Source organism: Neovison vison, chromosome 1 (assembly GCF_020171115.1).
Source record: "Neovison vison isolate M4711 chromosome 1, ASM_NN_V1, whole genome shotgun sequence".
NCBI classification, from domain to species: domain Eukaryota; kingdom Metazoa; phylum Chordata; class Mammalia; order Carnivora; family Mustelidae; genus Neogale; species Neogale vison.
In genome coordinates this window covers 264,698,359-264,722,256 of record NC_058091.1, presented here as the reverse complement: position 1 = coordinate 264,722,256, position 23,898 = coordinate 264,698,359, and the positions used below count along the sequence as shown (strand labels likewise).

At 36.1% G+C, this 23,898-nt stretch overlaps 1 protein-coding gene, 2 long non-coding RNA genes and 1 pseudogene across 5 annotated transcripts in view; 2 read left to right on the top strand and 2 right to left on the bottom strand.

Annotated features, from left to right (window-relative positions):
- Positions 1-12,205, top strand: part of GABRG2 (gamma-aminobutyric acid type A receptor subunit gamma2) — a 107,239-nt gene extending 95,034 nt beyond the window's left edge. Inside the window, exons 8-10 of one of the 2 annotated variants that reach the window (XM_044230090.1) lie at positions 6,161-6,366; positions 8,410-8,433; positions 9,771-12,205. In XM_044230090.1, coding sequence (XP_044086025.1) covers positions 6,161-6,366; positions 8,410-8,433; positions 9,771-10,046 — 506 coding nt within the window. In that variant the 3' untranslated portion in view covers positions 10,047-12,205. The remainder of the gene's footprint in view (positions 1-6,160; positions 6,367-8,409; positions 8,434-9,770) is intronic. The other variant, XM_044230100.1, reaches the window with a different exon arrangement.
- Positions 3,517-9,916, bottom strand: LOC122893232. 2 transcript variants are annotated; one of them, XR_006381600.1, is made up of 4 exons: positions 9,831-9,916; positions 5,379-5,523; positions 5,071-5,186; positions 3,517-3,737 (listed from the first exon to the last, which is right to left on the bottom strand). It is a non-coding gene; the product is annotated as an uncharacterized LOC122893232 (long non-coding RNA). The 2 variants fall into 2 exon arrangements; XR_006381602.1 differs by having other exon boundaries at positions 5,071-5,183.
- LOC122893227 overlaps positions 11,678-23,898 on the bottom strand; it is a 27,212-nt gene continuing 14,991 nt past the window's right edge. Inside the window, exon 3 of the long non-coding RNA XR_006381599.1 lies at positions 11,678-11,754. This is a non-coding gene — a long non-coding RNA (uncharacterized LOC122893227). The remainder of the gene's footprint in view (positions 11,755-23,898) is intronic.
- On the top strand, positions 19,735-19,849 carry LOC122897698 (annotated as a pseudogene).

The following is a 23,898-nucleotide window of genomic DNA, read 5'->3' as shown; positions in this document are numbered from 1 at the left end:
TTTCTGTATATTAATTTTGCATCCTACAATTTCACTGAATTCATTTATTCATTCCAATAGTTTTTTGGTGGAGTCTTAGGTTTTTTATATATTAATATCAAATCATCTGCAAATAGCATTTTTACCTATTGCTTACCAGTTTGGATGTCATTTATTTCTTGTGTAATTGCTGTAGCTAGGACCATTGATACTATGTTGAACAAAGATGGTAAGAGAGGACATCCTTGTCTTGTTCTTGATCTGAGAGGAAAAGCTTTTAACTTTTCACCACTGAGTATGATATTGGCTGTGGGTTTTTCGAAAATGGCCTTTATTTTGTTAAGGTACGTTCCTTCCATACCTACTTTGTTGAGAGCTTATATCATGAACGGATTTTGAATTCTGTCTAATGCCTTTCTGCATCTATAGAGATGTTCATATGAATTTTATCTTTCATTTTGTTAATGTATCACACTGATTGATTTACACATATTGAACCATCCTTGCATCCCTGGAATAAAGCTCACTTAATAGTGTTGAATGATCTTTTTAATTGTTGAACTCAATTTGATAATATTTTGTTGAGAATTTTTACATCTATATTCATCAGAGATATTGGTCTATAATTCTCTGTGTCCCTCTCTTTGTAGTATCTTTTTCTGGCTTTGGTATGAGGGTAATGCTGACCTCATAAAATGAATTTGGAAGCATTCCTTTCTCTTCCATTTTCTGAATAGTTTGAGAAAGATAGGTATTAACTCTTCTTTCAGTGTTTGGTAGAATTCATCTATGAAATTCATCTGGTCTTGGACTTTTGTTTGTTGGTAGATTTTTGAATACCACTTCAATTTTATTACTAGTAATTGGTCTGCTCAGTTTTTAATTTCTTCCTGATTCAGTCTTTTATGATGTATATTTCTAGGAATTTATCCATTTCTTCTAGGTTGTCCAATTTGTTGGCATATTATTTTTTATATTATTATATAATTTTTATATTGTTTTTTATATTTGTCTTGTCACTTACAACTTTTTTCATTTCTGATTTTGAATCCTTTTTTTTATTTTTCCAGATTTTGTTTATTTATTTGAGAGAGAGAGAGAGACCAGATGTAGGCAGAGCAGAAGGCAGAGGGAGAGGGAGAAGCAGGCTGTCTCTTTGCTGAGCAGGGATCCCAAAGCAGGTCCCTGGGATCATGACCTGAGCCAAAGGCAGCCGCTTAACCAACTGAGCCACCCAGGCACCCACCCACACACACTTAATTTTTTTCCTGATTAGTCTTACCAAAGGTTTATTAATTTTATTTTAAGAGAATAAGCTTTTAGTTTAATCTTTTCTTTTTTAGTCTATTTCATTTATTTCCAATCTGATCTTTATTATTCCTTCCTTCTACTAACCTTAGGCTTTGTTCTTTTTTAGTTCCTTGAGGTGTAAGGTTAGATTTAAGATTATTAGGTTTGAGACTTTTGTTTGTTTGTTTCTTAAGGTGGACCTATATTGTTATAAACTTCCTGTATCCCAAAGATTCTGAACCATAGTATTTCTAGTTTCTTTTGTCTCCACATTTTTTATTAAAAAAGATTTTATTTATTAGAGAGAGAGAGAAAATGAGGTGGGAGGAGGGAGAAGCAGACTCCCCACTGAGCGGGGAGCCCAATAAATGGCTCAGTCCCAGGACCCTGAGATCATGATGTAAGCTGAAGGCAGACACTTAAATGACAGAGCCATCCAGGCACCCCACCAGGTATTTTTTATTTGCTCTTTGATTTTTTTCCTTGACCCATTTGTTCTTAGTAGTATGCCTTTTAGACTTCATATCTGTTTCTTCCAGTTTTTTTTTTTTTCTTGTAATTGATTCCTATTTTCATACTCTTGTGGTTGGAAATGATTATTTCAGTCTTGTTAAATTTATTGAGACTTCTTTTGTGGCCTAACATGTGCTCTATCCTAGAGAATGTTCCATATGCACTTGAAAAAGGATGTGTATTCTTCTAGTTTTTTTTTTTTTTTAAAGATTTTATTTATTTATTTGACAGAGAGAGATCACAAGTAGGCAGAGAGAGAGAGAGAGAGAGAGAGGGGAAGCAGGCTCTCCACTCAGCGGAGAGCCCGATGCGGGACTCGATCCCAGGACCCTGGGATCATGACCTGAGCCGAAGGCAGCGGCTTAACCCACTGAGCCACCCAGGCGCCCCTGTATTCTTCTAGTTTTTTTTTTTTTTCCCAATTTATTTATTTTCAGAAAAACAGTATTCATTATTTTTTCACCACACCCAGTGCTCCATGCAAGCTGTGCCCTCTATAATACCCACCACCTGGTGTATTCTTCTAGTTTTAAATGGAATTTTCTGTATATATCTTTTAACTCCATCTGGTCTAATACGTCATTTAAAGCCACTGTTTTTCTACTGATTTTTTGTCTGGATATTCTATTCATTGATGTAAATGGGCTGATAAAATCCCCTACTATTATTGTATTACTGACAATTTCTCCCTTTTTGTTTGTTAATATTTGCTTTATTTGTTTAGGTGCTCCTGTGTGGGGTGTAGAGATATTTACAAATGTTATGTCTTCTTGTTGCAGTGGTCTTTTTATCATTATATAATGCCCTTCTTTGTCTCTTGTTATAGTTTTTGTTTTAAAGTCTATTTCGTCCGATAAAGAAATTGCTACCACAGCTTTTTTTCTTACTTTCATTTGCATGGAATATATTTTTTCCATCCCTTTACTTTCAGTCTGTATGTGTCTTTAGATCTCAAGTATTCTCTTGGAGGATAGCATATAGATGTGTCTTATTTTTTTATTCTATTCACTTTGTCTTTTAATTGAAGCATTTATTCCATTTATAAAGTAATTATCAGTAGATATGTACTTATTGCCATTTTTTAAAATTGTTCTCTGGTTGCTTTATAGTTCTTCTTCCTATATTCTTTTGCTCTCTTTGCTTATAGTTTGAGGACTTTCTTTAGTGTCATGCTTCAATTACTCTCACTTTATTTTGAGGGAGGTAATGTAATGGAAGTTTTTGGTTTGCGGTTACCATGTTGTTCATATAGAACATTCTAAGTATATAGCAGTCTAGATTAAGTTGGTGGTTGCTTAAGTTCAAACACAGTCTAAAAACACTACATTTTGGGGCGCCTGGGTGGCTCAGTGGGTTAAGCCGCTGCCTTCGGCTCAGGTCATGATCTCAGGGTCCTGGGATCGAGTCCCACATCAGGCTCTCTGCTCAGCAGGGGGCCTGCTTCCCTTCCCCTCTCTCTGCCTGCCTCTCTGCCTACTGTGATCTCTGTCAAATAAATAAATAAAATCTTTAAAAAAAAAAAAACACTACATTTTTACTCTCCTTTCCATGTTTATGTATATGATGTCATATTTTAATCTTTTTTATTTTATGTATTCCTTGACTAATTTCTGTGGATATAATCAACTATACTATTTTTGCATTTTGCGCTTCATACTAACTAAATAAGTGATTAATTTGTTAACATTAATGTATGTTTGCTTTTACCATTATTTTTTTCCTGCCATAATTTTCTCGTTTCTAGTTATGACCTTTTATTTTACACTTAAAGAAGTCCCTTTCACATTTACATTTCTTGTAAGGCCAGTTTAATGGTGATGAACTTTTGTAACTTTTGTTTGTCTGGGAAAGTTTTTCTCTTTCAATTCTGAATGATAGCCTTGCCAGGTGAAGTATTTTTGCTTGTAGGTTTTTTCCTTTCAGCAGCCAATCCCTTCTGGCCTGCAAACTCTCTGCTACAAAAGAAAAAAAAAAAAAAATTAGATGATAGCCTTAGAGGCTTTTCCCTTTTATGTAATGGTTGGTCCCACTCCTGCTGCTTTTAAGATTATTTATTTATTTTTAAATATTTCCATTTTAATTATGTGTCTTAGTGTAGACCTCCTTGGGTTTAACTTGTTAGGGGCTTCCTGACCTGGATGTCTGTTTCCTTTCTCAGATTAGGGACATTTTTAACTCTATTTCTTCAGGTAAGTTTCTGCCCTCTTCTCTCTCTCTTCTCCTTCTGGAGAAGAAAATATGAATGTCAGTATGCTTGATGTGGTCTCAGAGATCCCTTAACTTATTCTCATTTTTTAAATTTCTTTTTCTTTTTGCTGTTCAGCATACATGTTCTCCATTACCCTGTCTTCCAGTTATCCATTCTGCATCCTCTAATCTTCTGTTGATTTCCTCTAGTGTAGTTTTAATTTCAGTTTTTGTATTTTGGTTCTGACTGGTTCTTTATTATATTTTCTGTTTCTTTGTTCTGAGTTCATTCACTTACCTCTCAAGTTCTGTGAGTATCTTTCTGACCAGCACTTTCAACTCTTTGTCAGTTTGCTTATCTCCATTTTGTTAGTTCTTTTTCTGTGGTTTTGTCTTGTTTGTTTGTGGGAACATACTCTTATGTCTCCTCATTTTGTCTCTGTGTTTTTATTTATCAAGTGGATCAACTACATCTCCTGATCTTGAAAGTAGTGGGCTTAAGTTGAAGGCTTCCTGTGGTGCCCTATAGCACAATCCACTCCTGGTCACCAGAACCAGGTGCTCTAGGAATGTCCCCGGTGTAGGCTGTGTACACCCTCCTGTTGTGGCTGTGACTGCTGTGGGCACAGTGGTGGGTAGGGTCCGCCCCTAGTGCAGTTAGCTGAGAGGCCTGATTATAGCACCTCTGGGCATGCTGATGTGTGTGGGGTTAGCTCCCCAGTCTCTGTGGCAGGGTTTGCTTTGGAGGGACACTGATTCCAGCAAAGGCCACCTGCCAGGTATTGCGGGGGCAGTAGTCTCTTTGAGTGGTTGCTGTTCCCAACAGAGGTAACCTGGCCAGTTATGGCAAGACAGGAGGGGGCTGGGTAGTCCAGAGTATGTAAGATGGATTTGTTGAAGAGTGATAGGTGAGGCAAGTACTGCTAGCAAGTGGAGAGTTTCAGAACTGGCTTTTGCAAGCATATAGCCATCTAGGCTGAAATAGGGTAAGAAAAAGGGTGCCCTTCAACACATCTGTTCCTTGGGAAAGCTTTTGCAGATTCTTGCCCCTCATGTTCAAAAATCAGTCAACAGATCTCCTTGTATAACCCAGGCACTTACCAAACTGGTTCTTCTGTGCAGGCATACACAGTGAGTAATATAGCATGCTGGCTCTTCAATTAAAAGTGGAGACTTGGTTTCCTATGACCTTCTGGCTCTCCTGGAGTTAGGTCCTGCTAATTTTTAAAGCCAGACATTATGGGAGCTCATCTCAGTGCAGGCACCCAGGGATGGGGGTGCCCATCCCCTTGTGCCTCCATGCTTGTCCTATCCCTCTCACTTCTGGGTAGTCACAGCAGTACTTTGGTTCCTAACCATGCCTCTTCCCTTCTACCCTTCTTGATGTGGCTTTCTTTTTATGATGTTACCTGTTACAGAAGATATGTTCTGCCAATCTTCAGGTCATTTTCAGAGTGAGTTGCAATATATGTAGTTGTTATACCTCGGTATAGCTGTGGGAGTGGTGAGCTCAGGATCCTCCTACAACACCATCTTCTCTCTTTCTGTAATAATCTTCAAAAAGTTCATTAATCAGAACATGTCACTTAGCTCATCTCCTCTATTTAATAGCCTTAACGGATTCTCCTTTTACTTTAAAGTGTAAACTCCTTTGCATGCTCTGCCTGATATAACTTCTGTTATCTCAGCATCACCTTGATACCCTGGTCTATCCCCAGATGCTAGGTATTCCAATTTTTTTAAAGAAGATAATGTGTCCCTTCCTCAGTGTCTTCCTTTATATACTCTGGAATTAGTCAGAAGTTGGTGTCTTCTAACTTTTAAACTTCTCCTTAAATATCACCTCCTCAAAGATGTCTTCCCTCAGTATTCTAATGAGGTTTCACTGTCCCTGCTGTTCTCCATCACATAAACCATAATTTGTGATTATACTTTTCTTTGCTCACTTGATTTATACTGTTCTCTATCACTAAAATATAAGGTATGTAAGGTCAGAGATAGTTGATAGTAACTGATAGTTGGTAAGCAGGCAATAAATATTTGTGGACAGAGTGAATGGATTACAGTTATGTCTCCTTCTTCATTACTGAGGCTGCTTATCAGAAGTCACAAAATAAAGTTGGTCTCAGTAGTGATTCAGTTACCCAACTTGATGAGGTCACACGATCTGTTTTACTGTACCTTTTTTCAGGTATCACCACTGTCCTGACAATGACCACCCTCAGCACTATTGCCCGGAAGTCACTCCCCAAGGTCTCCTATGTTACAGCAATGGATCTCTTTGTGTCTGTTTGCTTCATCTTCGTCTTCTCTGCTTTGGTGGAATACGGCACCCTGCATTATTTTGTCAGCAACCGGAAACCAAGCAAGGATAAAGACAAAAAGAAGAAAAACCCTGTATGTATCATTTCCCATTGGGACCACTGAAATTTTTATGTAAAAGGGCTCCTGGTTTTGTTTTTGTTTGGTCTTAGCCTGTCTGCAGGCTAAAGCTCAGTACTTTGGGCTCCAAAATGAAAACAATGTATGAGTTTGGCCAGGCCATGAGAATTAATTTTGGTCATTTTTTACTTGGAAGAGGCCTGATTCACTAAGGCACACTCTTACTCTCTTTATTTCATAGGGGTTGCAAACACTGTTGAGACATGCATTTATTTTCTAGTTGCTGTTATTTTAGGTTTCATTGATTGTCCTCTTTCTGCTCCTTACTGTAACATTCTTAAATGATTGATGTTTTAAATTAACATTTTCATTAAAGGCTTTCCATTAGGAAGCCACAATGTTCTTGAAGTTTCAAAAGATCACCACACTTTTGCAAGTAATTGTGTGTGTGTGTGTGTGTGTGTGTGTGTGTGTTTTACCACCAGAGGACTAAGACTGGTTTCATACTCAAAATGTATTATTTTGTTTTTAAATGAAATGGATCGTCTATTGTTTGGGCAAGTTACTTAGCCTCCTTATGTCTTTATGTTCTCCTATATAAGACTAGTATTATAAAAAATACATATCTTAAAGGACTGCTGTGGTAATGAAGGTAAAAAGCATTACCTGGTACCTTACAAATGAAAGTCCTTACCATTAATAGTGATGATGATGGTTGATGTTCATAATTTATACAGTTACCAACGTGGATTGATTTCCGTGATTTGGGAAAAGGTAAGATGACTTCATCTTGCCACCAAACTTCAAGTAGAGATGCTAAGGCACAAATATACAGGCCTCATGCAATTATCCTTTAAAATGGATGTTGAAGAGAACAAGTAGCTACCCATTTTCACACATGAGTGTAGTGGTTCTCTGGCTTTTAGGAAGCTCCATGGAAGTTAAAATCCATTCCTTTCTAACAGAGGGGCAAAGGAAGTCACCCTAGCTTCCTGAATTTATAGACCTTCCCGGTCTGTCATAAAAGCCATGAGGTCCTTGATAGTGGCTAGCTCTCTGACCCACCAATTTTGGCAAGGACTATATCTTAATGAGGAAATACAGATGATTCTAGGTTGTATCCTGATGGATCTCCAAGAACCCTGGTGAAATTCTACAAATGGCATACATTTATCTGAATGTAAGAATCTGTAACAGGTAAAAAAAAAAAAAAAAGCATTAATTTTGATGATTAATAGAAAAAGAAATGCTTATCCTTAATTTCCCAAATATTCATTATGCTTTATGCAGTCCTTTCCTTCCCTGTCTTGTTTGCCTCTCTATCTTTGCATTTTTTCTATCCTTATTTTATTTTCCTTATTGTGTTTTTAAAAAATTATTATTTCCCCCATCCTTCACTTTCCATCACATTTTTCCCCAAAAAGAGGGTTCTGTGACACTCAGCATTATTACATGCCAGTATTAACAAGAATGTGAGGGTGAGCTTATAAACAAGAGTCCTTTGAAAAAAGCCCTTATGCCCTAATAGCTATATCATTGCAGAGGGGATTAAAGAAACTGGAAAAAATCAAATTACCTGAAAATTTTTTGGATTTTCCTCCTGTAAGCCAATTAGATGATTTACCACAACTAGAAAGAGCCTAAGCTATAAATGAGAAGCTTAAATTTCATTTTTCCATTAAATATACCCATTGGTTCATTGTGTTAACACTTACCTAGTAAGGCTTCCTTGATGTTAATTAGAAAATAAAATCAAAGTATTTTCATACAGGGAAGTCAGGCAATGGAAAGAAGCTTCCTCACAAATGGACAACACTGGCTTTTGCATTTAGAGAATTGTGGGTTAATTTATTGAAATCTCCAAATTCCATTTTTCAACTTTAGGCACGTACTTTGTTCCAAGCCCAGAATTATCCTTCTGTGTTTATAATTTCAGTTCATTTTACTATGTTTTTAAACTGTGTTTTTAATTTATCTTATTTTGTCTTTTTCTTTTCTTTTTTTCTTCTTTTAATTAAAAAAAAAATGCAATTCTCTTTTCTGTCTACAAACCCAAAGCTTCTTCGGATGTTTTCCTTCAAGGTATAATGTTTTTGGAATGAAAATTCACTGCATGCAACTGCTGAATTTAATTATTAACGCTTACATGGTGTTTCAATTTTTTTTGTTGTTGTTTTTTAGTGAGTAGATATTTAAGCATTCTATGAGAGGTAAGATGAAGAAAGTTCTATAGATTTCTAGAGTTGAGTCATCAACTCTACACTAATTCTTAGAGGTTCGATCTTATAAAGCTATAAGCTCTAGGACACGTCGTTAGGAAAAAAGTCTTCTTTAAACATCAAAGTCAAAACTTATCCTCCCTTCTCAGATAAAATTCACTGACTGCACCTACCATATATAACATAAATGCTCTTAAAATGTAATTTGGTAAATCCTAATGCAAAACGGGATTGTTTTTTGATAAGTAACTTTAATAATCTCCATTGTTCTGAATTCTGAACCTATCAATTCTATAAAAGTAATATTCTCTTTGAAATGCTTTAAGTTAAAATACCCATCCCTCCCTCCTAGGGTAATCCAGGGGCCTTTTGGCTCTATCACGCAATCATGCATTGATATTTCTTTTTCCAGTTGAATTGGGATAACTTACTCAGAGACACTAAGGTTCATATTTATAATAATCTAAAATTAACTCTTCCAAATTAAATTAATCATTGATATTTATAGTACTTTCATAATTAATGTGGCAACAAAGATTAAATTATCATTCAATTAATTGGTATTTGTTTCTTCTCACATAGTAAAAAGGTGGTAGCATTTTTTTCTGAATAAACATTGCTGACATTCTGAAGCTTCTAGCTGCTGAATGATAGACAAAACATAAGCCATACTATTTGTGGTATAAACTCAGAAAACTCCTATATTTATATATATTTTAACATTTTTTTTAAATAGCATTTAGTGTATTTGCTCAGTGTAATGGGGTTTACTATTTGCCTATAGGTAAGCATGACACAAAATTTGAGTTCAAAATTGATGCATTTTATTTCTCTGTTCTACTCACATGCAACACCATTAAATGCTTTCATGTAACCAACCTCACATCTAATATTTACTAGACTAAGATTTCATGTAGTTGTTTGATTTAAATCTTTAAACTTTGAGTTCTTTTGGTGTTCAATCTTCTTGCTGTAGCTATTAGCTTATGGTATTATTTTCAGCTGCACCGCTTAAGCTCAAAATTTGAAATATGCAAATGTGCTATCCTTCTAAGTTCAATTTTACCATTGTAGATCACGATTTCATAGCAATTCCTGAGTACTCATTTTCAGATTCATCATTCACCTTGGTGACATTATGGAGACCTAATCTAAGATATATCAAGTATAACTAACTCTTATTCCCGACCCTTGTCTCAGGCACCTACCATTGATATCCGTCCAAGATCAGCAACCATTCAAATGAACAATGCCACTCACCTTCAAGAGAGAGATGAAGAATATGGGTATGAGTGTCTGGATGGCAAGGACTGTGCCAGTTTCTTTTGCTGTTTCGAAGATTGCCGAACAGGAGCTTGGAGACACGGGAGGATACACATTCGTATTGCCAAAATGGACTCATACGCACGGATCTTCTTCCCCACTGCCTTCTGCTTATTCAATCTGGTTTATTGGGTTTCCTACCTTTACCTGTGAAAGAGGTATGGGTTTTATTGATGTGGGTCTTATTCACTAAATCTCATGGAGAGAAGATGTCCTTTCTAAGTCCACTTAAAGAATCCCCTGTGTGGTTTATGATAATTTGAATTTGTTTCTCTGTTCTAACCTGCTAAACTGTATTGATGTCATATTGTTTGCACCCAACTCTCCTGTGGTAAATGTAATTCGAACTTTAATGTTTGCTGTGTTTCAAACCTGCAAGGCAAAGTGAAATTAGAGCAAGAACACTGAAACCCAACAAGATATTTTTCAGCTACAATGATTGAAATCGTGGAAGCCATGACTACTTACAGTGGTGGTATCCTTAATCAATTCAAGATACAATTAGATGCAAAAGGTCCAAAACTGTACCCTATGTTCATTTGGGGGCAGGTTATAGTAAATTTGGTCCCAGTAGGATATCTCCCTCATTTGAGAAAAATCACAAGTCACTTTAAATATGAGTCTAGACTAGAAATCTATTACACCTCTATCTCAAGATAGGAAGAAAATTTCCTCCACCTCACATGTACAATGATGTAAATATTTCAGTAACGTAGACTGCTTCAAGTTTAATGCATGCATCTCTTTAGAGCCAAAATAAATGGAATGAAGTTAACATCATAAAGCATTGTCTTTTATTCTGTGTCTTTGGGCTATAAAAGAATCATGAATGTAATTACAAGGGTTTGGGATTGGAATTGGAGGGAGGAATTTTCTCTATCTTCTCCCTCACGCATGAAGATGCGAAGAGCTTATTTTTTTTCAATGTAGGACATATTAAAACACTTTAAGTAAAATATAGACTGAATCATTGACATTTGCCACCCCTAACTATGCCCAATTTCATAGAGTATAAAGTAATTGTATGTGCTTGCAGCTATTTTTTCTTCCTTTTAGGATGACTGATAGATTATAACGGAATTTATTCTCCATCTCAAAATCTGCTTCTAGTGATTGTGAGTGCCTTGTGGGCAGAATCCTTGTCATTTCCTCTTTGGATCCTCAGCACCTTATATAGTGCCTGGCACGTAGTTGGTGCTCAACAGATATGGTTTGAAGTGAACTGGCTTCATATGCTTCTGTGAATCTCTTTGAGCCAGCGAGAACCAGTGATTCATCTTTTCACATAGGCATTGTCAAATGTTATCTGGTCTTATGAAAATTAACAGAAGGATCCAAAGATCTCAGCCTAAAATAAATTTATGATAATTAACAAAAATAACCAAAGTCCATATTTCTTTTAAAACAACACTGAAGTCCTATGTTTATGCACAGAAATGGGCCTACTAAGGCATTATTTAGGTTTTATATATATTTTTCCAGGTTTGGAGATGAGTTAGCTTTGACCCATCCACAATTCCACTTGGAGACATGATAGGCAAGAGCAGGAATCCTACCTGGTGTTCAGAATGTTTGTATTCTACGCTCTGTTAAAAGAGTAGTGAAGGTTAATTTTTAAAAATTGAAAGAATAAGCAACTTACATGGAGGTTGAGCCTATGACTGTGGCCTCATTCAACTATGTGATAATCACATGAAGTGGTTGTCCCAGATTTCCAACACAATAAGTTGAGCTCCACCTCCATGTACTCATCCTGAATCCTGATTTTTTCTAAAACAGCACCCTTCGTCGGTTCTTTCTTATGGCAATCATTTCCCTAAGTTAGAACTCAATCACAGCCAGTATTAACTAGATAGGCAATCTAAAAAGAGTAGAAAAGAAAGAGTGGCTTTGTTATAATACTGTGTAAGGTCCTCATTGAGTCATCTGGATGAATCTTGAAACACATTTAGCTGCCAATTTTACAAACCTTTAATATATCAGTGCTCTAGTATATAACCTCAAACACATGTAAATAGGATTAATTTTTTCATGTTTTGAATTGTTAACATTTAATGTTGACTCTGGGAGAGTTGTTGGCAAATTTTCAATGGTAAGAAACACATTATTGTCAACTTGAAATGTATTCTGTAATGGGGACACTCAAAAAAAGCTAGCTTTCCAATGTGTGCATAGTACTGGCAATATGAATATATATTATATGTAATCTAATTCTTAATTATTAGCTGCTCCCCATCTATGTATTTGAAAAACCTTTTCACAAAGGGAATTACCTAATATGTGGACTTTTACAATAAAAATGCTGCATTCTATTTGATGGTGGCATGTCAGTGGTCTGGCTGGACTTGTTTGTTGTAAAGATTGTGACTCCTCTTTCTTGTAGCATTCCTCAATGCTGCCTTCCCTTTATGTGAGCTTTATTTGTAAGCAGTATGATTGTATTATGCAGTGATGTTCCTCACTTCGAAGAAATTAAGAGATATATTTGGGGTATGGAATGGAAATGGAAGGAAGAAATGTCACCAAGTAAGTAAAGCTCAAACCCCAAAATTTGTGGTGTGGTTAAGAACATGGACACTAGTGTCAGACATAATAGGGACTCCAACTCTACCATTTACCTGTTGTTTGACTATTGTCAATTCATTCTTTATAAGCCTCCATTTTACCAGCTAAAAGGTATAATTATGCCACCCCATGTAGTGGCACTCAGCAAGTGGTCAGAAGTGTCTTCCTTCACTTCTAGGGCCTCTAATATTCTGCTGCCATGATTCTCCCACCTCCAACAGATCAGCTTTCCTTAAAAAAATCCAGCAATACTCATATATGTCTTAATGTGATTCCACAGCATGAGGTTTCATTTTAAGGAGTATTTGTATTGCAAATATTCCGTTAAACTATAGGTTGAAGATCCGAGACCCTCTTGTTGAGGAAATTTTACATATTAGTTACTTTTAAGGCCAAAAAGAACCTTTCTCTGTACCATCTAAACTTAAAAACATAGGGAGACATGCTCCAGAGACGGTATCCTATTTTATTGAAGTCCTTTGAAATTCTCAAAAGAAAGTACCATAATCCTTTACAAGCACAGCTGCCCTAACCTTCCTCTGCCTGTCATTCTCTTGGCTCTTCATGGCTGCCTGCATCCAATTTAAACATTTCTTTCTCACCTTCTAGACATGTTTAAAAAAAATAGCTTTCACTTAGGTTTTGACTTCTGTCTAACCCATTGCCCTTATCTTTAGCTGAGTGCATATTCATTGTATGGCCTTGGTCCCCCTTTTTAAGTCTCAATATTATTCTGACTAGTAGCAACAATTTTTGTCTGTGATGAAGGTCAAATTAAATTAACCAAATGATGCAGTCTCTGGGGATTATGTCAAAAATTGCTATCTCTATGCTTTGTCACTATGAATTTTTGTCAAATGTGTAGGAGAAAGGGAGAATGACCTAGACCAAAAGCTCTGCTGTATTTTTTAGTGCTGGTTAAATTGCCCAAAGGTCACAAAGCAAGTTGATGGCACACCTGGGAGAGGCATCTGACCGTTGCTTTTTCTGTTGGGTCTTACAGTGTTCCAGGGTTTGGAAGTAAAATTCTGGAATACTTTTTCTGTTAATGTTTTAGGATCTGCCAAACTTGAAGATGCTTTCTTTCTTTGATCTTGTCCTCACTTTATTTTATCGCAAGGAGGCAGAAATTTTAGGATACCCAGCAAAAGAGATTATAAATTTTGCATTTCTTTTATTCTCTACTTAAAGTAATGATCAACCCATAGTCAGTGTTACCTACTGCTTTTAGAATTCTGTTTGAAAAAAGAGATCTCCACTTGAAAAATTCCAGACCCAGAGTTGGCCTTTGCCTCTTGGGGTTTGAGATAATAGACAACAAAAGGGTTTCCCATGACTAGTCTCTACATGCTCATTATTTCTACTATACCAAGAAAGTTGTAGGATTTATTATTACTTGTTCTGACCAAATCATAGACCAATTATAAATTCACTTGTAATTTTCTTCTGCCATATTTGGGATATAAATAAAGGTTTTCCCTCATTTGTATAACAAAATGGCAAAGAAGAGGTTCTTGTTCTGGTTTGCCTGGGTTCAAATCCAGGCCCTGTCAAGACCTATTATACCTGAGAATGGGAATAATAATGGTGTATAACTCACAGTTTTATTATAAGGAGTAACTGTGTTAATACAAAAGAAGGAGTGGGTATTAATAATTTTCCTTAGCACATATATGAAAGGTCAGAAAAGAAAAGTCACAGGGTCATAATTTACCTTGCTTAAGAATAATGATTATCAGGACACCTGGGTGCTCAGTCAGTTAAGCATCTGCCTTTGGCTCAGGTCATAAGCCCAGGGTCCTGGCATTGAGTCCTGCATCGGGCTCCCTGCTCAGCAGGGGAGCCGCCTTCTTCCTCTGCCCGGTGCTATCCCCACTTGTGCTCTCTCTGTCTGACAAATAAATAAATAATATTTTTTAAAAAGAATAATAATTATCATTTATGAAGTGAATTACTATATATTCCCACTTTCTGAAAATAAATAATAAACAATAAATATATTTTTAAAGATTTATTTATTTGACAGAGAGAGAGGGAGAGCACAAACGGGGGCGGGGGGAGCAGGCAGAGGGGGAGAGAGAAGCAGACTTTCTGCTGAGCAGAGCCCAACATGGGGCTTGAACCCAGGACCCTGGGATCATGACCTGAGCCTAAGGCAGATGTTTAAGTGACTGCCACCCAGGCGTCACTTTATCTTTATAGTATCAGTAAAGATATCAGTATATCTTTACTGATATACCATGCTCGTTTCATGTACATAAAGAAAATTACAGAGGCAAGTATTGGTGAGTAACTATTTCCAATTGGAACAGTATCATTTAAATTGCCATAGATGATACATATAAAGATATGCATGTAGATATCTTTTAAAAACTAAAAAAATAATTTTTGTTTAAAAATATGGAAATGCAAGAAAAATATGGAAATGCTTAATTGGGCTGCTAAATAAACTAAGTGACATTATCAATAGCTATATAGTTACATTTTAATATAGTATGTTTTTCCAACATAACTAAGGTAATAAATTATTTTGTAGCTAAATTTATAAGATCCTTAATGAAATGAACAGGAGGACTCCCATTCATAATTGAGGGCCCTTGCCATAAAAAAAGAAAAAAAATGTCATTGGGCCAGGGATAGAAAATTCAAGTCACATCTGGGGATTCTTTTCTTTCTTTCTTTTCTTTCCTTTTTTTTTTTTTTTTTTAAAGATTTATTTATTTTAGAGAAAGAGAGCAAGAGATAACTTGATAGGGAGGGGCAGTGGAAGAGGGAGAAGAAATCTTAAGTAGACTCTGCACTGAGAGCAGAGGCCTAAACAGGACTCAATCTCATAAGCCTGGAATCACTACCTAAGCCAAAACCAAGAGTCTAATGGTAACTGACTGTGCCACCCAGGTCTCTCACATCTGAGGGTTTCCCTGACTATTCCAATTTTTTTCCCTCATAACTCATCTTAATTCTATTACTCTGCTAATGTTATTGATACCATCTAACATTCAGACTCTCTTAAACTGTGTCATTTCTCCACACAGTTGTCTTGATTCATTTGTCTATTTCCTCCTTGAGTCTTTTCCAAAATAGTGCCATAATACTAGAATGCCTTTCTCTGTTCATACAATGAACAGTTGCTAATTAAAAATTCTACCTGGTCCATGAAGCCTTTCCAATCTGACTAAAGTGTGATAGGCTATTTTATTTCTTGTAATACTTAATGGGATTGTTGAGTAGCCTAATCGCAATGTTCAGCTCAGCTAACTACTTACGTTTATTCAATCCTCTTAGTAAACAAATTTTATATGAAAAATACTGTGACAAGAATCTGATACAAATAATTCAGCACCATTTGCATCTCAACTCAGGCTGTTTATCTTCTATCTCCCTGCTATATAAATTTGCCTTTTAGTTTTTTCTGTTACTTTTATTTTTTTTTATGGGTCCTCATCAAAAAAGTTTTGATTAAGCATCTATAAAATCAATTTGATATAAAGCATATTCAGTAAACACATATCAAGAGCCTCGCAAAAGGGACTGTGAGTATAGGAAGAAATAAATTTTAAGGCATTCTCTGCTTCAAAATGCCCGTAGTATGATAGGGGAATCAGATAAGAATACAAGTAACTATAGTGGAACTGCACTACATAGTTACAGGTAGAAGAAATTGTTATTCAAATTGGGTGAAAACTAGAAAAGATTTTCTCATAATACAAAGCATTCCACCATATGTGAGGAGGACCCATTACTGCTTTAAAACTTTCTGAACACTAATGAAAATTTTTTAGAAATTCTGAAAAATATGAAAAACTGCAAAAAAAAATACCCTTTATTTACTAGCAAGAGTTAACCATTAAAAGCATCTTTATCTTTTTCTTTATATAGTGAGATATATAGATAATAGAGGTTTAAACATGATACGGATATAGGTAATAGATACAGATCTGTTTCATATATAGCGTGATATTTTCACACAGTCATACATTTATGTATGTACATATGTAACAAACATTTTCTGGCATTCTGTTACATCATACAGCTGTACCATAATTTATTTAGCCAGTTCCTATTTTAAAAATTTACATTATCTTTTATTTTTATTGTTACAAATAATGATACAATAAATATCTCTATTTACCTCAGGCGCTGTGTATATCTCCCACTATTTAAATAGAATAACTCTCTAGAAGTGGTTTACTACATAAAATAAATGCATTTAATAGAGTCTTGGCACAAATAGATGGTACACTCAAAGGGAATAAATGAAGAAAAATTAATGAAGGGGTTATTCACAAAGATGCAGGCGATATTAAGGTTCATCAATGAAGGGAGTGTGTAGTACCATGGAAAAACTATTTTTATCTGCTTTAGTTTCCTATTGCCACTGTACCAAATAACCACAAATTCAGTTATTTAGAACAACACAAATTCATGACCATACCTCAAAGTCAGTAGTCTCACTGGCTAAACTAAAGATTTTCTCTGGGCTAAGTTTCTTTTGGAGACTTTAAGGGAGAATCTGTTCTCTGCTTTTTCCAGGTTCTAGAAGCTTCCTTCATTCCTTGGCCAGTGGCCCTTTCCCACCTTCAAAGTCAGGGATTAAATCACTCCAACCTCTGCTTCCTGCATCTTACCTCTAGTTCTGACCTCCTGCCCTCCCACTTTTAAGGATATTGTGACTACACCGGGCCCACCTATATAATCCAGGATATCCTCTCGTCTCCAGACTCTAAACCTGATCACATCGTCAAAGTTCTTTGATGTACTTCAAAGTCCTTTGAAGTAAGGCATCATATTCACAAGTTCCAGGGATTAGAACATAAACATCTTTGGGGTGTCATTATTCTGCCACTTTAGTCCTGAAAGGGCAAGAGGAAGGAGTATTGGAACATAGAAAATGCCATAGAATAGAAGCGCCCAACAGGAGCTGGGATTTTAGATAGATGATACAGCCACTGCCGAACAGTGACCAGGCAGGGAGGGAGGGTGGGAACAAACACCCAGAATTCTCTCCTCTCCTACCTAAAGCATCCCACTGGTCAAACTAAATGGAAACCAGAAGGCAAGGAAACCCAGACAGTGTGGCTTAGAGAGATTAGCCTCTCTCTGGCTAATATATATTGGGATATACCTCACGGTAAGGAAGGCTAGAGAACGGGTCTAGAGAAAAAGAAGTTATCCAGCAAATCTCCAAAAATTAATGCATGTAGTGCATGACAAAGCCTCTTTGTTTGCATCACAGTCATCAAAACTCTGATTATAAAGGTTAAATTTAGGTCTTTTCAATTGATACCTAATCCATGAAAAAAAAGTCGACTCTAAAGGGAATCACATTGGAGTACTAAAAACTGATGTGTTTTACATTGTGTATTCTGTTCACCATGAACAACTTTCCAGTTGACTTTATAACAGTTAAGGAAGTGGCTTTCAGGAAACTGCTTTTGGGGAGTTAATGTGGGCTAATAGCTATGGCCCTCTGGTGAGCCCGATGGCAAATGTCCAAGTCAGTAAGTGATTTATAGGGGAAAGTGGCCTAGAGCTATTTTAACAAAATGTGGACCTTCTGAGGCAATATTTCTCATCTGCTATTGCTCACTTGAAAAAGAGACATGGCTTCTGAGTTAGGGGTACCCCAAGGGTACAATTCTATATTGGATTGAAGCTAAAATTAGCAAACCCAGAGTCCTATTTCTGTAAATAAAATGACTATAGGGACAAGTGAGACTTTATTGGATACAATTGAACTTAAAGTGACTACAAATAAAACCACATGGAAAATGGATCAGTTTATAGACTCTCTGAACCCAGTGTCCAACAGGGTACAAGACTACGACTTCCTTAGTGAACAGTGCTCTGACTCTCTTGAAAACGAGAAGGAACTGAGCCCTCGTGAAGGCCAGATTTGAACCTTGCTGTATAGCAGTGCCATTAGATTTCGTACTTAAATTTAGTTCTTTTCCTCTTTTAAGCCTCTATTGACTCTGTCTCTATTCTTTCAATCTTTTACTTTTTTCCCCCCAAACACTTGATGCCTTTGTAAAGTAATGCAGACAGGATTCGATTCAATACATACGTTGAGTACTTGCCATCCGCCAAGCACTGCACTGTGCTTTGGAGATACCATGGTGAAAACTATTGGCAAGGCTTTGTCCTTACGGAGTTTATACTGTATTGCCAAACAAACAAACAAAACCACTTTATATTTGAAATTCAGTAAGTGTTGAGAATTATTAATGTAAAAGGAAAGAGCTAATCAAAAAATCCCCATATATATATGGGGAGGAGGACTTAAGCTAGTTTCTTTCATTAATTTTAATATACAGTTGACCACTGAAAATTCAGGGGTTTAGGTACTGACTCTTTGTGCAGATAAAAATAAACATATAACTTTGGACCCCCTCAGAATTTAACTACCAACAGCCTACTAACGTTGAATAAGTCTTACAGATAATGTAAGCATTAATATATTTTGCATACATATTTTATATTGTATTTTTACTATAAAGCTAGAAAAATGTTATTTTAAAAATCATAAAACAATATTTACAGAACTGTATCAAAAAAATCTGTGTATAAGTGGACGTGAACAGGACCAACTTGTGTTATAAAAATTTCAATTGTATTTATATCTTTTCTGTCTATATCTGTTTGTATTTATAACATATAGACAGGAAGTAAGACTAGAAAGTGGTAGATCATTGGGTTTCCCCAGGATAATACATTTTTCATTTAAAAATCCCCACTAGAATATAATTATTCAGGACACTTGTTAACAACATTGTGAAAATCTACTCAAGAGAGACTACTGCAGTGGGGGCTGTGCAGTGGGGTAAAAGATTGGGTTCAACCATAAATACAAGGACAAGTGGGAATTTATGGTCATGGAGTACAGTAGGGCTCAGTGGATGGAAAATTACAAAAAGAACACATCAAAGCTTAGGGAAATTTTTTGCTAGACTGACTCAACAGGATTCTTTTGAAACTGGGCACTGCAAAGATGAATACACAAGTCCAAAACTTGAGCCTATTTGAGATAAAGGGCTCAGAGAAGCTGGACTAAAGTTTGGTTAAGGAGAGAATATTTATTAGTACTTAATAGAGTAGTAAATCAGCTTTTCTTTCAAAATTGTCATTTCTGTCATTTATATGAAGTTACCTAGCCAACATGCATTTCTTTTGAACATGTGTTGGTTTTTAAGCACAGTGACATTACCTAACAACTAAACAGTAGAGAATCTTAAAGTGCTCTGAAGGATGTTTTATATTAAATTATTGACTTCTGGTGCTCACTTTGGCAGCACATATACTAAAACTGGAACGATACAGAGAAGATTAGCAGATTAGCATGGTCCCTATGCAAGAATTACACACAAATTTGTTAAACGTTCCATATTTTTATGATTTCTCTCATAGGTGGAATTTAAGAAACCAAATAGATAATCATTGGAGGAAGAAAGGGAGAGGCAAACCAAGAAGCAGAATGTTAACTACAGAGAACAAATTGATGCTTGTTAGGGTCCGTGATCAAAGGAGTGAGACTGAACAAAGCGAAGGTCAAGCAGAGCTTTATTCTGTGCCAAGCATTGAGAATCAAACCGACTCGTCGGGGCTGCCTCTTACAGAGAGAGCACCCCTCCCAGCCTTACAGACTAACTTTTATAGGGCAAAGGCCATGTGGTTGAGCCTGGCCACACACAGGTGGCCACTGAGAATGTAACACACAGAGAAAGTTGCACAGTCATGCCAGGTCACACACGGGTGGCCAATTGAATTACAATTTACCCTATAGTAGATATTTGACCTCGCCTATCACCTTGGTCAGAATTGGTGCCCAAAAGGCACCCAAAAGGTGGGGCCCACACTCCTTGCAAGCTAGGGAGACAGTATGCACCCTCTACAGATTGGATGTCTCCACCTAGCCCTACTCATCCCTACATTCAGGCTCTATTATCTCCACCTGACCTGACCCGCCCTTGTATTTGGGCTCTGTTATCAGGGACTGGTCCACCATATTTTACTGGTTTCCTGGACTTGCCTTTAAGTAAGTCCCTGGGAAGGGGGGGTGTACAGGGTCAGTTTAAGTTTTACTGCATAAACAACAAAATGGCTGTCCAACCGAGATGAAGCCACCCTGGCTAAATAGGCTCTTAAAATGGTTACTGGAGAGGAAGTGAGCATGGCATGGATTAATTGGATGATGGGTATTAAGGAGAGAATTTGTTGTGATGAACACCAGGTATTGTATATAAGTGTTGACTCATTAAAATGTACACCTGAAACTAATATTACACTGTATGTGAGCTAACTAGAATTTAAATGAAAACTAGAAAAAAAATGAATAAACACAAAAATAAATTATTCACCTCCCTAGTTTGGCAGCAGGGAATTAGCACTATTTATTAAAGCAAAAAAAAAAATCCTTCTACTGCCATGAAAGTTATGGCTTTCAGGCTTGCAATGAGTTATGCTAAAAAATTATTTTACATTACAAACCAATGCACATGGTCCACATATAAAATAATGGCAAAAAGGTATTAAATTGGAAATTTACTATGCAAGTGAAAACCATTAATTCAGAAATAAAGATCTGGTAGCAAAATCCTTACCCCTCCCAAATTTACAAAATGTATACATGATATGACCTTCCTTGAAAAGCTATAAACATCTTAAAAGTGGGGGCTACAGTTTTTACCTCCAAATTTTTATTAAAGCTTAAAGAAGTCCTCACCCATAATAGGTAGTTGAGAGATAAAGAAGAATTTTCTAAATAAAACCTGTAAAATGAATGCCACTCACTATGATTTGTGAAATTTTTATTTAAAATACCCATATGTGTATATATGTGTATATTTCTATTTTTGAAAGAGATTAGTCAGAGCACTATTTTTTTTTAAAGATTTGTTTATTTATTTGAGAGAGAGAGCATGCACACACAGAAGCATGGGAAGAAGAGGGAGAAGCAGACTTCCTTGCGAGCAGAAGCCCTGCATGGGGCTCAAACCCAGGACCCTGAGTTCATGACCCAAGCCAAAAGCAGACGCTTAACTGACTGAGCCACCCAAGCACCCCTCAGAGCACTGTTTTTTAATAGCTTATGTCTTAAAACCACTCAAATGCCTATCAACTACAGAATGAGTAAAAAAAGCTGTAGAATATACACAACAGCATATTCTACACTACATAATTTATGAAACCAGATCAATTACAAATAACAACATGAATGAATCCGCATGTATAATCATGTATAATATAGAGCAAAATGCTAAATTCAAAAGAGAATATTTTGAGTTTCACTTATATAAAATTCCAAAAGAATTCAAACTAATCTATGGTAATGAAGGAAAATTCTTATGGGGATGGGAAAGGAGACGATTCTTCTGGGAACAGATAATACCATTTTCTGCTCTATATTCTGGGTACATGGATAGGTCATTTTGTGAAAATTACTTGATCAATGTCCTTTTCAGTTTATGTAGTTATTTTAGAAAAGACTCAAAATTACTTAAAGGGATATAATTACATATATACATTTTCTATATTCATTTATATCTATAGATATTAATATACCATCAAAATAAAATGTAACTGTTGGATTTTAAGCCAGAGGCACAATATTAAGACTCTTCAAAGAAAATCAAATCAGTTTTATTTTAACTCTGTTTTTGCAGCTAACCAGCATTGTGACCTCAAGGAAAAGAGGAAAAGACTCGGAATATTCTCAGGAGAAATTTGGACCACATTAATTCCAGGTTTACTTTCTATAACTTATATAAGATGTGAGTAGAATTTCACATAACATCCCAAGTATAAACACTGCCTTTAAAAAAAAAAAAATGAAGGGAATGGATAAACTTTCTGGCGTATCAGTAGACCCATTGTTATGTTTATTTAAGTTTATATTGGTTACTTTACTAAATGCATTTTTTAAGTGATGAGACGTTCTAACTATGTAATTGCAAGTAGAAAAACTTACATGTTAATAGTTGGAAAATATTCTGTAAGATGTATAAACAGAATAATCCAATTGTTGTGGAAAATATACCTATATGTATATCTGTACTCATACAGTAGCCTTCATTTCTTAATTTAAGAGAATCGGGTATGTCTGTGTGGCTTGGTTAAGCACTTGACTTGTGATTTTGGCTCTGGGCATGATCTCAGGGTCCTGAGATTGAGTCTTGCCTCAAGGCTCCTTTGGGCTTCACACTGGGCATGGAGTCTGCTTCCTTCTCCCTTTGTCACTCCCCCTAGCTCATGTGTATATGCATGAGGCATGTGCATTCTATCTTAAAAAAAAAAAAAAAAAGGGAGAGAATCATGAACCCTTACCAAATGAAATTCTTTTTCTTTTAATTTTTTAAAAATTGGGGTAAGTATACATAACCTTTGCCACTTTACTTTATTACTTTAAGTAATCTTTACCCCAAATGTGGGATTTGAACTCATGACCCTGAGATCAGGAGTCATCCTGACTGATCCAGCCAAGCACCACCAAATGAGGAAATTCTAAATGCTACTTTCCCTCATGCGTGCTATATATATTTGCTGACAGAGAACTAGGTACACAATAATTAACTGCCTTTGTGACATGTGACCTGAAATTGTTTTCTCTATTCACTGTTCTAATAGCTATGGGCCCATGTCCTCTGACCAGAGTCACTCGATCCTCTAGCTGTGCCTAGATTTCAGATGCTTTGAAAGCCAGCTCACAAAGTGTTATCCAACAAGAATCAAGTGCTTTGCCACCCATTTAAGAAGAAGTTACGAAGTCACTACATTTAAAGGAAATCACAACCAGCAATTTCTCTGGGATCCTAACTCTTGGCCTCCAAAATAAATTTTTAGTGTGTACTGTAATGTATTTTAAGTCAGAAAATCCTCAAGATAACTTCCAAATTTGGTAGATAGAATATATAATTATGAAATGATGGATGGATAGGTAGATGATAGATAAAAAATGCTAATAAAATCACCTTCTGAGTTTTCTAAAATCCTTAGCTGTTCACATGAGTTAATAATCAGGAAAGGGGTATGTTATTAAACTAGAAAATTGCTATGATAAAAATCAGAATTTTTAGAATACATTATATGTGGTCAGGGTAAGAAAGAGCTTTCTTAGAGAACAAGAAATTCTACCTAAAAAATCCCTACCAGTAATGCACAGGACAGTGGTACATAGACAATAAACCAGAACAAAAAACAAATAAACAAAAAATATTTTTAAAACGCTAAATGTTCTAAAGAACAGAAATAGAGTGCACCCACTTTCCACTGTTGTTTAAACACATTCCCACAGTCCTTTCCTCAAAGCCTTTCCTGTTCAGATGACATTTCAGAAAGCTATTTGGAGACTCAGCTTCTTCCATACCCACCCCTCCCTTTCAATTCCATTTTTTTTTTTTTTTAATACAGAAAATGCTCACAGGAAGCACCAGAATAATAGCTC